Source organism: Colobus angolensis, unplaced genomic scaffold, assembly GCF_000951035.1.
Source record: "Colobus angolensis palliatus isolate OR3802 unplaced genomic scaffold, Cang.pa_1.0 Scaffold23, whole genome shotgun sequence".
Taxonomy (NCBI): Eukaryota; Metazoa; Chordata; class Mammalia; order Primates; family Cercopithecidae; genus Colobus; species Colobus angolensis.
Window position 1 is genome coordinate 9,378,600 of NW_012115488.1, and position 15,144 is coordinate 9,393,743.

At 33.3% G+C, this 15,144-nt stretch overlaps 1 protein-coding gene across 1 annotated transcript in view; it reads left to right on the forward strand.

Annotated features, from left to right (window-relative positions):
• Nucleotides 1–15,144, forward strand: part of ADGRV1 (adhesion G protein-coupled receptor V1) — a 605,676-nt gene that overhangs the window by 151,955 nt on the left and 438,577 nt on the right. The window contains exons 37-45 of the mRNA XM_011944259.1: nucleotides 576–755; nucleotides 1,407–1,570; nucleotides 3,844–3,937; nucleotides 6,008–6,086; nucleotides 6,197–6,335; nucleotides 7,278–7,419; nucleotides 11,410–11,672; nucleotides 13,855–14,030; nucleotides 14,721–14,845. Coding sequence (XP_011799649.1) covers nucleotides 576–755; nucleotides 1,407–1,570; nucleotides 3,844–3,937; nucleotides 6,008–6,086; nucleotides 6,197–6,335; nucleotides 7,278–7,419; nucleotides 11,410–11,672; nucleotides 13,855–14,030; nucleotides 14,721–14,845 — 1,362 coding nt within the window. The remainder of the gene's footprint in view (nucleotides 1–575; nucleotides 756–1,406; nucleotides 1,571–3,843; nucleotides 3,938–6,007; nucleotides 6,087–6,196; nucleotides 6,336–7,277; nucleotides 7,420–11,409; nucleotides 11,673–13,854; nucleotides 14,031–14,720; nucleotides 14,846–15,144) is intronic.

Sequence of the window (15,144 nt, forward strand, 5' to 3'; positions counted from 1 at the left end):
TTTTTTGTGACAGGGTCTCGCTCTGTCGCCAGACTGGAGTACAGTGGTGCAATCTCGGTTCACTGCAGTCTCTGCCTCCTGGGTTGAAGCGATTCTCCTGCCTCAGACTCCCAAGTAGCTGGGACTACAGGCGTGCACCACCATGCCCAGCTAATTTTTGTATTTTAGTAGACAGGGTTTCACCATGTTGCCCAGGATGGTCTCAATCTCTTGATCTCGTGATCAGCCTGCCTCAGCCTCCCAAAGTGCTGGGATTACAGGTGTGAGCCACCACACCCAGCCCAAATTGAGTCATTTTTAAGCAAATTATCTGGGTACCTTCCTCAATTTCTACTCAGTTTCTGTAATTCTGATAACCAATATAAACTAATAATGACAGTAATATGTGAAGTGAAGAAATTCATGATCTTCCACCTGAAAGAAAAATGGAATGTGGCTTTTGTTAACCTGAAGATTTGTTAGAGAAGTAAATAGAACACTTTTGATTACCTTAATGTTTCAGAGAGTGAGGTTATATTTCCAATGATTAAAAGCTAATGCCAAATCACTGGTAGATTCCTCCCTGATATTTTTAGGAGTTCCACCAGCAGGAATCGCCCTGCTTGATGCTCAAGGATATGCAGCTGTCCTCACAGTAGAAGCCAGTGATGAACCACATGGAGTTTTAAATTTTGCTCTTCCATCAAGATTTGTGTTACTACAAGAGGCTAACATAACAATTCAGCTTTTCATCAACAGAGAATTTGGATCTCTAGGTTTGTGTTACTCTAGAATGAATGGGTTTTCCAGGCAGGTGCTTATTAACATTCTACTTGTGTGGATGAAAGCCATTGCTAAAATAAATCAGTGACAAGAGAAAATTAATGTTTTTTCATTCAGGACAGAACATTATAACTTCCTTATTTTTGAAAAGATTAAAGGAATTTTCTGTTTTCACAGAAATGCTGTGTAATTAACAAATATAACACTTCAGCAGCATACAGTAATTTAGGCTGTCTGTGGGTCTACTAATCTATGCTGGGCTTGGTCATGGGTGGCTGTATTCCATATGTCTGTCATTCTTCTCCTGGAACCAGTGGTAGCACAAAAGACCAAGTGAAAATGTGTAAGGCCCCCTGAGGTCTAGGGTTAGAACCAGCATATCATCATTTTTACCTTGTTCTGTTAGCCAAAACAAGTCACATATCCAAATGCAAAGTCTAGAGGCAGGGAAATATGCTTTTCCCACAGTGAGACACCTGTGAGCCATCACATGGTAAAGATTATGGATATAGGAAGGGGTGAGGAATTGGGAACAGTAATACTAGCTACTGAAGGTGCTTTTAGGAAAGGCAAAAAATCCACAATGGGACATTATTGTAAACGTTTAGGGAATTATGAAACATTTTTCCAACCTATTCAATTAGGAGCTATCAATGTCACATATACCACGGTTCCTGGAATGCTGAGTCTGAAGAACCAAACAGTAGGAAACCTAGCAGAGCCAGAAGTTGATTTTGTCCCTGTCATTGGCTTTCTGATATTAGAAGAAGGGGAAACAGCAGCAGCCATCAACATTACCATTCTTGAGGTAAAACTCCTATTTTTTTCCTTACTATTGTATTAAACCTGAAGTAACTACATAGAAGGTAGAAATTGATGGAAGAGTCTATAACATATAAGTAGTAACATTTAGTAAGACAATTCTAGTAACTTTGCATTTTAAGACATCAAGTTTCATGAAAACTAAGTCTACCTGAGTTTTTTCTATTTGTAAAAAAAAAAAAAAAAAAAAAAATACTCTGACTTTAATATCAGGTTTGGATACTCTACAATTATAATACTAGAAACTTAGTGAATTCTTTTCTGCTTGGTTCCCCTTGATGGTACCTTTAAATCATCTTATTCCTTTTCTTGATTTCGTTGTTATTGTTTGTTTTTTTTTAATCATACAGGGGTTTCTGTTCTTATTTAGATCGACTGGCCTGCTGTTATGTATTTTATTATAGACATACCCATGATAAAGAATTTTCTTAGGGTAGTCCCCTTTAAGATGTCATAGACCTATGAGGTTTCAAGGAGTATTTTGATTACTCCATAGGATTCTTTGGACCAGAAAATACATGTATGTCAGAATCTTTGTTGGTAGTAGGACCGTTTAAATTAGAGATAGGGAGAGACTCACTAGAGGCAGATGGCACAATATGCAATTATGATTATGTTAAACTTAACATAATCATTAGTGATTGAAATTGTATTTTAAATAATTTTTCACATTGCGGAATCTCATGTGGTTTTGAGACTTAGTGTATCAGTTACCTAAATACATTTCCAAGAGGTTTATAAAAATGGCACTCATGGAGGGAGTGGGAGATGGTGTGTAGGACAGGGGAAGGGAAAGAGGGAGAAAGCATGAATATTGCAGTTGAAAAAATATTTTTCAATTCCTATGTATTTTAGGAGTTCTATTTTAAAATGTATTTTATTATCTTGGAGGCCTGTTCTTTTACCAAATTATAAGTGGTATAAACCATGTACCTTCTGAAGTCAGTAACTTACTTTGTTGATGACTGTGGCACTGGACCTAATATAACAGTGTAAAAATCCCAAAGCTGTAAAATAAAAGGTAATACTATGTCAGTATACGGGATATAACACGAGATTTGATAAAGCTTTCAATTAAGTTATCTTTCAAATGTATACTTTATTAATAACAATATAAATAAATGGATTGATTATTCCTTACATATGTTAGGTTTTAAAGCAGAGAATACACAGTTGTCCTTCTTTTCTCTGAGGAGTCTAGGTTTTTTTGAACATGGGGTTTTTGGTTCCACCTTTATTTCATCCTAGCTCTTTGCAACCCTTTTTGCTCCCTCAGTAGCACTAGATTAAGAGACTGCAGGGCTATGTATATAGGAACAAGCTGCCCTGGGGAGTGGTAGGGAGGAGTTATTGCATGGGGGGTGGGGGACAGTAGGAGTAGGCACAGTAGTCCTTCTGTGTCACTGACCTTATAACTCATATTGGCCCATATATTGCATAAGACAATCTAGAGACCATGATTTTCACATATTTGTTCACATGGAAACATGACTCCATTAAATAAAGTGAGGAGAAAAGCATATGTTGGTGAGTGTGTGCTGACATATACGCATAAATATACACACACATTGTGTTTCTTTGTAAATATTGACGGCTGGCTGATCATTCTTGACATGGATTTTGCTAATCCTTATGTTTGTAGTACCTGCCTTGTTTTCATTGCTATTATATGGACTAGTGATTAATAATAATAGCCATTAATTTTAAAGCATTTTCTCTAGGCCACTCTACACACATGATTTGTAATCATTATTACAGTCTCCCACCCAAAGGATCTATTATTGCCCCAGTATAGAGATAGTAGAATTGGAGTGCTAAGTAATTTTAAGTAACTTACTTAAAATTATAGAATTTGGTACTAGGCCTCCTTGAACTGCAAAGCCCTTTTTTTTTTTTTTTCGTGGTATTATATTCCTCCTTCTACACATTGGATATTATGGTAATTTAAAGTGTTTTGTTCATGCTATGCTTAAAATAATTAGGCTTAGATATTTATAAAATTGGCTTACATATTCTATAAATCTAGGTTAAAAATGTTAAAATACTTAAGTGGTTTCATATGCGTCAGCCTAATTACTTCCTATACACCCAAGTATAAGTTTAATACTTTTATGTTTATTCTTTCTAATTTAGATGTCTACTTTATGATTGCATTTTTGTATCTTCTGTATACTAATTACACAGTTTAACTTAAAAACGGTTTCTGAGGGTTACTTTGAGAGTATAATTAAAGGAATTTAATGGTGTGATTTTTTTCAGGATGATATACCAGAGCTAGAAGAGTATTTCCTGGTAAATTTAACTTATGTTGAACTTATCATGGCTGCTTCAACTTCATTTCCTCCCAGACTAGGTATGAGGGGTTTCTTGTTTTTTTCTTTTTACTCACTTCACATGAAATGAAGAAACTTTGTTTTTGAATCAGAAGTGATCATTGTGCTGTTTTGTTAATCTTGGCTATGTGTCAAAATATGATGGAATTTTATATTTATTTTTGATACTCTCATATATTGCAATTTTTACATTGAACAATGTAAAGACATTAAAAATTATTGTGTGATGTTCTTTAAATTTTACAACTATTCTATAAACAAATTCGTAATCCTCAAAATAGTTCTTTGGAAGGTACTTTTCTTTCATTATCTTTTAAAATTAGCTGTTTTCATTAGATCTCCAAACTCTCAGATGTTTTTCTTTTCTTTCAGGTTAAGCAGTGCTGTTGTTTGCTTCTTTGTTGCTTTGTTGTGTTCTCTGCTTCTCTTTTGACCTTTTTTCTTTTTCTTTTCATGCTTTTAGAAAAGAATCAGTTAATTCATTACAGACTGAAAGGTAAAACTTGAACCTTGGTACAAACTTATCTAGATTCCTTTGAAAAGATGTATTCCTGTTTAAACACAAACTCCTATTTTCAGTATGGACATTTACTACTGGGCAATTTTGTCTGAAGCCTGTAGGTGTGATGGCCCAATAGAGGGTGGTGCTGAATTGGTTAGAAGCAGTGCTGGACAGGGGAAAGTTAACTTGGGTTAAAGGAAGAGAAGCATGGCCAGGAGCAGTGGCCTGGGGAACAGGCATTCCTTATACATTTCTGAAGCTCACTGTGATAACTTTGAAAATATTGAAAGGAAATAATCCGTTTCTAACCTATTGTTTGAATAGTTTCAGTTCTTTTACTAAAGAAATAGATGATTCCAATGAGTAGGCTGTTTACATCAGGTATTATTACAAGATAATTATTATTCACACTAAGACAACTAACAAAAACAATTCAGATTTCTTTCATCCTCTTACTGAGATAATTTGAATAGTTGACTTCTGTTGAGTGGTTTCTAATGCTCCTATTTCAAGTGCTTTGTCCGTTGATAATGTCATTACTTACATCTTCTCATTTTATAGATGAGGTAGCTTAGGCTAAGAGAAGCTGAGTAACATGCCCCAAATCACACAGCTATGGAGTGGTAGAGCTGTCTTCAATGGTGTGGCCTGATTTTAGAATCTCTGCTTTTTAGCCTCTTATCTGATGGACACAAACCCTGATTTTATATGCTTTCCTGGACAGTGTTGTTCTTTTCTCTCTACAGAGAATTACACTCTCCCTACCCTTTCCCCATCCAGGCAGCTATCATAAGTGTCCTAGACTAAGGTGGTACCTCTGAAATTTAAAAGGTAAAGAACAAAATATTAAAAACAAAAATCAAAACAAAACCAAAAAACCAATCAGGAACAGGATTCGTTAATATTTTAAGACTAGCCCAGGAGCAGGGTTAGTAATATTTTAAGACTGAAACCAAAAAGCCAACCAGGAGCAGGGTTAGTTAATATTTTAGGGTATTGGTAACATACTAAGTTTGGTGGACAGAATAAAAATAAAAAGGGAAAGATAAGTTTACTTTGATATTAATCTCTCTTGAGTTCACCAAACCTTTTCCCCATCTTTCCCATGTGTCTTAGCTTCGGTTTGTGTCCCTGTCTCTCTGTGTCTCTTTTGCATGCCTGTATTTTTCTCTGTACCATTCCTTGTGCTTCTCTTCTCATTTCTTTTTTTTTTTTGCTCTTTCTGCTCCTTCCAACTGTCCCCATTTTCCTTTCCTCCTGAAACAGTGATATTATAGAACAGAGATGCCAAATATGTTTTAACTAATTAAAATAATAGAAACAAAACAGTAATCTCAGTTGTTAATTATTTTATACTGTTCTCAGTTGATTAAATTTCTATAAACCAGTGGCTTTTGTTAGCCAAAACTGTCCTTATTCAGATATGATAAACATTGTCTCTTTATTTTCTTAAATATCTTTTGAGTAATTTTTATAATACCTGTACATTAGGAGTTATATAATTTCAAAGGGACTGTCTTTAAATCCTATATCAAAAAGTATTTTTAATCATTTTTATGTATTTTAAGATATGTTTCTATTTTTTTAGATTCAGAAGGTTTGACTGCACAAATTATTATCGATGCCAATGATGGGGCCCGAGGTGTAATTGAATGGCAACACAGCAGGTAAGGCCAAGGCTACGTGAGGGTCCTCTTCTGGGTTTCGTATTCTTTACTGTCTACCAAATAAAAGTTTATAAGGGAAAAAATAATGTTTTTTTAAAACTATATTATAGGTTTGAAGTAAATGAAACCCATGGAAATTTAACATTGGTAGCCCAGAGGAGCAGAGAAGCTCTTGGCCATGTTTCCTTGTTTGTGTATGCTCAGAATTTGGAAGCACAACTGGGGCTGGATTATATCTTCACCCCAATGGTGGGTCTCAAAATCTATCACAGATGACTTTTACAAATTATTTTATAATCATTATTCCTTAAGAATTACAGTGATTTAGGTCCCATATAAATAAATTATTCTTAATAAATCATTACATATTTCAAAGTAAATTAGGACAGAAGATTTCCACATGGTAAAATAGTTCCCTTCACTATTTTACTATTCTAAATATTATTATGTATGCATTAACTATTTCATTACAGTATTTGATACTGGAGAATACAAGCTGTAATATTAAAGAATTTATATCATTTGATAGTCTTCCCAGAATGTTTCTCATACTTCTTGAAAATTTTAGCTCTTATTTCTTTGTTTTTGCTCACTGAAACACTTTTAGTGTTTTAAAATACTTTTATCTGATCCCTTCATGCCTTTTATTTCTTAGTCAAATGTTTATTTTCTTCTCTTCCCTCATAATTTTTGGAGACAGAGTCTCACTCTGTCACTCAGGTTGGAGTACAGTGGTACAATCTTGGCTCACTGCAACCTCCACCTCCCAGGTTCAAGCAATTCTTCTGCCTCAACCTCCTGAGTAGCTGGGATTACAGGTGGCCACCACCATGCCTGGCTAATTTTTTTTTTTGTATTTTTAATGTATTTTATATTTTTAATGTATTTCACCTTGTTGGCCAGGCTGGTCTCAAATTCCTGGCCTCAAGTGATCTGCCCCCTTTAGCCTCCCAAAGTGCTGGGATTACAGGCATGAGCCACTGCTCCCAGCCCCCTCATAATTTTTACTTTTTAAACTTAATGTTGACGGTTTAAATAAAAAGATATAAACCAAAAAATAAGGAAACAAAATTCAATGTAAAATAGCTTATTCTTTACCTTCGCAACTATATTGTATTTCTTTGCAAACATTCTATGGAAACTCAGAGTGTATATAAATATAATACTGTCTTCTTTTACCTTTTTGACCAGATTCTTCATTTTGCTGATGGAGAAAGGTATAAAAATGTCAATATCATGATTCTTGATGATGACATTCCAGAAAGAGATGAAAAATTTCAGCTGATTTTAACAAATCCTTCTCCTGGACTAGAGCTAGGGAAAAATACAATAGGTAATTAATAATTTCTTATAAACAGCTTCCTCTCCTTCATGCTGGGTTCCTTAATATGGGGGAAGATGTAAAGGGATTAAAAAGTCTTGATGGTTTTCTGTGCTTACAATGAGAGTGATTTTAAGTTAGAGAATTTCAGAATTTCTGTGTCTCTATAACAGTGGCTCTAGCTTGTGTATATTGGTGTATATATGCATGTATGTAAAAGACAAAAAAAGTAGGTTGATACTACAGATAATATTATTTCCTCAGTTATTGTAGGGTTATTTAATTTGTAGATATCTTTCCTTTGGAATTTGAATTTTGCTCTGGTTTCCTACTTAGCAATAGAAGGAATTACAAAGGTAATTCCTTTAGTGTCATCTACTCTGTAGTATTTCTGCATAGTGTTGAGGTGTACTGATACTTCAGACTGATTATGGGAGCCATAATTCTTTGATTGGAACAGTTAGGTATTGTTGCTAAGAGTCGTTCTACTCCATTGCTTGGTAGGTATTGTGCTGACTGTTTAGAAAAGGTAAGAAAGAGACAAAGGAGAAAACTCGGGAACATACAGAACTTTAAGGTTGCAAGAGCTCTTAAAAAGTCACTTCCATTCCTTCTGATCATAGACAAGCCAGGTGGATTTCAAGGATTGAATGCTGACTGACCCTTCAAACTCCTGTTTTAGTCAGTGGCTGAGCAGGTTTTTTTTTTTTTTTTTAAATTAATTTGATGAATATTTGCATTCCTAAATTATTGGTCTTTATGGAGAAATTTGATTTGTGGTAGAAAATATGAAAGAATTCTGAGTAGCCCCAGGATTGGTTTTAACTTTTCTTGCTATATTGATAAAATACATTGATATTTCTAAATCCCCAGAAGCCTTTTTATTTTTTATTTATTTATTTTTTTGAGGTTGTGGCTATTTTTCAAATTCAGAGTATACGTGTAAGATCAAATCATTTTCTCGTAAAACATAATGGGTTGGTAAATGGTTATATGAATGGATACCATGTGTTGGTTGAGAATAGTCTAGGTACAAATAACAGAAAACCCAATGCAAATGGATTTGAACACATATAATTTATTGGTTTATTTAACCTGAGGGTACAGAGACATATGGCTTTAGATGACACAGGAGCAGGACTTAATTCTGCCAAAGATCCTGAGGTTTTCTGTCTCCTTTCTTTGCCTTTTGGAATATTGGCTTCATTGCAAGGCTAACATTATTCATTGTCATGAGATGGTGATCAGGATCATTCTTCTGCATTTCATATAACAGGAGAGAGTATTCTCATTCATGCATGTCTACAAGGTCCTCATATAAATCTGATTGAAATTACATAGTTTACATGCCCACTTCCATGAGCAGGAGAAATGAATAGATTATTGAGCGCTGCCAAGGTTACTTTGTAATTTTATATTTTTAAAGATTAAAAAATTCTTCAGAGCAATAAGTGCTTTGACAGTGAGTTGTTTATTAAACTGTGCCCCATTGATTGACCTTGAGACTATTTCCAAACCCTTATAAAGTTTCAGTAAATATCCTTTTACATAAATCTTTGTATATGTGGATAATTAAGATCATCTGTTGCGTACAATGCATGTTGAGTGGAAAGAACTAATCTACTGCCTTCTGTGTTAGTTACACTCCAACTATGTACATATACAACAGTTTCTCCATATCCTTCCCAGCAATTTCTTTAATCTTTAAATTTTCATATGCCATTTCTAATGACTGAAAAATATGTGGTTGTATTATGCATTATTGTAATTTTTTCTTTCATTGTCCTGTTTGTTAATAAGCTTGACACTGGTTTTTTTTTTTTTCTTTGTGATTCTGTTTTTTGTATCCCTTATATACTTTCCTGTGGTTTTTGCTTTATTGGTTTGTAGGAATAGTAATATATTTTGAATTCAGCCCTTTGCCTCTTAAATATATTACAGATATTTCTCCCATTCTGTCATTTATCTTTTATTATAATGTCTCATAAAATTTTTTAAATTTAAAATATCAAATATTTTGATATGCTTTTAACTCCTGCTTACTTAGGTCTTTTCACCCAAATGTCATAAAATATTTTACTATATTTTTCTACTATTTTCATAGTTTTGATTTATATTTACATTATTGAACATATAAGGAAGGTATTCATTGGTAGTGTGTGAGGCAAGGATGCAACTTCATTTTTCTTCTAAAATACCCTAATATTGTACAGCGAATGAAACATCCAATATTATGGAAACATCATAATATTGTACAGAGAATTGAAACATCAATTTTCAACATGAAATATCTACCCTTCTTTTTTTCCTTTTTTTATCCATCTACCTTTCGTTTTTCTGGACTCTGTTTTGTTCTACTTGCCTATTTATGTGCTAATAGCATGCTGTTTTATTTATCATAACCTTGAAGTACATTTTGCTAGTTTTGCAGGTCAAATATTTTTCTTTTTCTTTCTATAAATTATCTCACCTATTCCTTAAAAAAGTCTCTTTCATATCTTAGATTCAAGCTGAGATCTATAAAACAAACAATTTTAACTGTTGTTGAATTAGAATTATGGATTAATTTGGATGTATTTGACATCACTATAATATTGAGTTTTGCAATTTAGAAATATAAAATGCCTCTCCAGTAATTCAAATCTTTTATACCATTGCCTTCCCTTGTGTTCTCTCAAAACCAAACTATAAGACAAGGATTAGGACAAGAATTTAGTTTATTTGAGAGGTGATCTGTGGAGGCCTGATGAGAAATAAGGAGGTGAAAGAGAGAGAGGAAAGTTGATAGATGATGTCCTAATGAACAGTACTGCTGTGGGCAACTGACACTCAGTCCTGCTGGGGTCCGTCTTAGACACCAGGTTGAATAAAGCTTAGGATTGTCCCATGACAAGGAAGGAAATCTGGGCTGGTCATTCACTGACTCCTATTTCTGATCATTTGAGAGTTGCTCTTGGGTGTTAAATTTGCAACAGTTGTGATTTTACTCCTGCATGGGCTGATGCTCTCTTCAGGTAAAGAGAGATCACTGGACAAATAGGAACTGCTGCAGGTCACTTTAGAGTGGCTGAAGGGGATATAGGTGAGGTGCTGACGGTGTCTGCTACATACATTAAAAGTTTGTGATTTTCTTCATATAGGTTTTATAGTTTTTACATTAGGCTAATTTCTAAGTATTGTTGCTATTGTGAATAAGGTCTCCTTTTTTTTGTTTTGTTTTAAATAGCTGATCTCTAGAGATATTATAATAGTCTTTAAGAATGTATGATCTTAAGCGGACTTCCTGACACTTCCCAGCATGTAAACTTCTTCAATTTACCTGTCTATGCTTCAATCATAGGTTCTGTAAAATGAGAATAATAATGTAATCAATATCATAGGGTTATTGTAAGAATTAAGAGAGTTAATATAGATTAAGCAATTAGCAAGTTCTTAATAGTATTAGTTTCAATTATTATTAATATAAGTGACAGTAAAAAATAGAACACTCTTGATTTGTGAAGGTTACTCAGCTTGCTTTGTGTATTTACTATAGTTCTAATATTTTCTCTTGCATTTTCTTAGTAGACAATCATGTCATCTAGAAAATAGTGATAGTTCTGACTCTTTCCACTACTTTTACAAGTGTTATCTGGCTGGTAGCCCTGGGACACTGTTAAATAGTAGCAATTATGACAGACATTATTATTTTGCTTCTGTTTTTAGTGGGAATGCTGCTAATGTTTCAATATTAAGTTTGATATTTGCTGTTGACTTCTGAGAGATTGCTTCATCAGGTTAAGAAAGCTGCCTTTTATCCCAAGATTACTGAGTTATTTTTCTATCATGAGTGAATATGGAATTTTATTAAATGCTTTGAAAAATTCTGTCATTTTTAAGATCCTCTTAAAACAATCACCTTAGGTAAAGAGTTGGCCTAGTTTTCAGTTAGACATCCACACATTTTTAGCATTTATAACCAATCTATTTTCATTTGTTGCTTTAATATTTTTATTTTGGCAGCCTTAATTATTGTCCTTGCTAATGATGACGGCCCTGGAGTTCTATCATTTAACAACAGTGAGCACTTTTTCCTAAGAGAGCCAACAGCTCTCTACGTCCAGGAGAGTGTTGCAGTATTGTACATTGTTCGGGAACCTGCACAAGGATTGTTTGGAACTGTGACAGTTCAGTTCATTGTGACAGAAGTGAATTCCTCAAATGAATCTAAAGATCTGACTCCTTCCAAAGGCTATATTGTTTTAGAAGAAGGTATTCGATTCAAGGTACAGTAAGAAGCTTTAATGAGAATGGAAGTTTATCTTTAATATTTATAAAATAAATTTCTCTTAGATGAGCACTCAAGTCCTAGAATGAAAAAACAATTCTTCCAACTTAGGTGATAGATAAAGACATGCTTCAATTACTATGTGACAAGTGCTATAGTTCTGTTTACTCTGTATAAAGTGCAAGTGGAACATTTTACTATTAATAGGGTAGAAGAATATGTAAATAATAAAGAAAATATATGTATGGCTATTTTAAATTTTCAGCACACTTAAATTGCATATGTCACTTTATATTGTATATAAACCATATAAAAGAAAACCCAAGCCAATTTTTGTAAGCATTAAGTCCCAGCGAGTCGTTTTCCTTTTGCCACATTTTTGTTGAACAAAATGTAACTGCTTACTTCAGACTGCTTGTTTGACAACAGGAATAGTTTATTGGAGGAAAAAATGCTGGATTTGAGATTAATTATAAATATGATCTATACTCACAGTTTACCTTCCAAAACCTTTTTCTATATATTAACAATTTTCTGTTCCTGCTACTAAACTTTATTTTTTAAAACAGTTTAAGTTTAAAATAGCTAATTATATTAGCTTTAGGCATTTTTCAAGCCAGCTATATAAAGTATAATAAATCTAAAATAATAGATTTGAAGCTATTTTGTCTAAAACAGTCCATCTAATAATTTTTTTTAAAGATCAGTTTATGTAACTTCAGCACATTTGCAAATGCATATTCATTTTCATGTTTTTTTTCACATTTTTGAAATTTAAAACCTTAATTGGTTTGTGCAAGGTCACTTACATTTAAATCTTTAAATATGCATATAAAAATTCAAATTTGAAATATTTTATTCATTTTCTATTGCTTTATTCATGTTTTTTCATCTTTTAAATTTTTCTTAAATTTATTTTTTTGTTTGTTTTATATTTTTTACTGTGACTTTTTCATAAAAGACTCCTTTTTCACAGTATATGTATATACTTTTATTTTTATTAGACAAATGTTAGAACAAATTGGATTAAATAAATTTAACTGACATAATTGCTTTTATTCCAAAAAGTTTTTGTTTTGAAGTATAAACAGTAAAAAACACAATCTTAAGTATCTTAAGTATATGGCTTAGTGACTTTAAAGATATATACATACACACATGTGACTACCACTTAGATTAAAATATTTAACATTAAGACCGGGCATAGTGGCACACACCTGTAATCTTCAGGAGGCTAGGCGGGCAGATCTCTTGAGGTCAGGAGTTCGAGACCAGCCTGGCCAACATAGTGAAACCCTGTCTCTACTAAAAATACAAAAATTAGCCAGGTTTAGTGGTGCATACCTGTAATGGTTCTCAGGAGGCTGAGGCAGGAGAATAACTTGAACTTGGGAGGCAGAGGTTGCAGTGAACAGAGTGCCACTGCATTCCAGTCTGGGTGACAGAATGAGACTCCTTTAAATAAATAAATAAATAAATAAATAATAAATAAATAAATAAATAAATAAATAAATATCATCACCGAGAAGATTCCCCTTGTCTCTTCCCCTTTCCAGAGGAAACTACTTTCTGATTTCTATCATTGATGACTCATTTTGCTTGAGCTTCCTATAAATAGAATCATACAGTGTGTACTCTTTTGTGTCTGTCTTCTTTCACTCAATATAATTTTTAAGTCTGTGTGGTTGCATGCATCAGTAGTTGGACATTTTTTTTAAATCACTGAGTAGCATTTTATAAAATAGACCACTATTGGTTTGTCTGTACTCCCACTGATGAACATTCGGGATGTTTCTAATTTGTGCCTGCTATGACTGCAACTGTTTTTTTAACAGTGAACCCTAGATTAGAATGAGATTAATCAAATTATGTAGCCAGAGCAGGACAAAAAGTTCACAAAAATGAAGACATAGATGTAATTTTTAATCAATGTTATTTTAAAATGCACTAAATGTTTTTTGGACACTTCAGTGCAATATATCACAAAGTTGAAAATCCTAAAAGTAGTAACCTGAAACAGGTGTAACCATCACATTATAGGAATCAGTGTTAAATCAAAGTGAGATGGTATTTTTCAAAACATGGTATTTTGTTGTCAGAAATGTTTAGTAGATTTCTCTATATGTGTGTTACAAAAAATACTGTATTCTAGTAACCTTATCTTTTGATTTTGTTTTCAGGCTGTACACATATCTGCCATATTAGATGCGGAACCAGAAATGGATGAGTATTTTGTTTGCACCTTGTTTAATCCAACTGGTGGTGCTAGACTAGGGGCACGTGTTCAAACCCTGATAACAGTTTTGCAAAACCAGGCCCCTTTGGGGCTATTCAGTATCTCTGCAGTTGAAAATAGGTATAGTTTATTCATAAGGAAATTATCCCTTCTGAACCTATAAGTAGGGAATATTTTTTGCATAAGAAAATGCAGAAGGAAATTGATGTCTAATTATTTTGAAAAGGATTTTTAAAATGAACTGTAGAAAAGATAGGTCTACAGAGACTAATTACTCTCCTAACTGGGAGTATCAAAAACCTAAACTCACCCTGTTATTAGAATGTTGTTACTAGAATTCTTATTTTCTTGGAGTTCACACTTCCAGGTAAAGGTCTGTACTATTTTGTGTTTTTAAAAATAATGAAAAGCAAGAAATAATATAAAGTAGACTTCACTACTCAAACAAAATGAATGACTCTTCAAACATATATTAACATGATTGTGGTTTTAAAATTTCTTCTAGAAGCTGACATATTTATTTTTTATATCATAAAATATTTTAATCTAGTTTCATTAATATGTTAATTTACTGACTTATTTTTTCCTATAAAGTGTTTTTCATACATATGTGAAGAAACATAAGAATGACAATTTTATTTGTTTTTCAGAATATATAGTGTGAAGTTACTGAAGTAACTGATTTTCAATATTTTCTTGGATTGTATAAATGTAAAAGTGTATTAAGTATATGCTAGCAATATGATATATATTTTAAATATGTAGAATATGTACTTTCTCTGCTTTCCACAATCCATGTATTTCTTTTAGCGCCACCTCCATAGACATCGAAGAAGCCAATAGGACCGTGTATTTAAATGTATCTCGAACTAATGGCATTGGTTTGGCTGTGAGTGTGCAGTGGGAGACAGTATCTGAAACAGCCTTTGGCATGAGTATGTTTCATTTCTTATGAGAACAAAATTCTGTAACCAAGAAATATCACATGTATAAGATTTATATTTTTTCCCATGAATTGTATGTTATTGATCATTTGAAAATGGAAAACAGATAATCTGATTCTTTTATTGCACCTGTAAATATGTGTTGAGGCCGGGCACGGTGGCTCACGCCTGTAATCCCAGCACTTTGGGAGGCCAAAGTGGGCAGATCACGAGGTCAGGAGATTGAGACCATCCTGGGTAGCACGGTGAAACCCCATCTCTACTAAAAATACAAAAAATTAGCCGGGCGT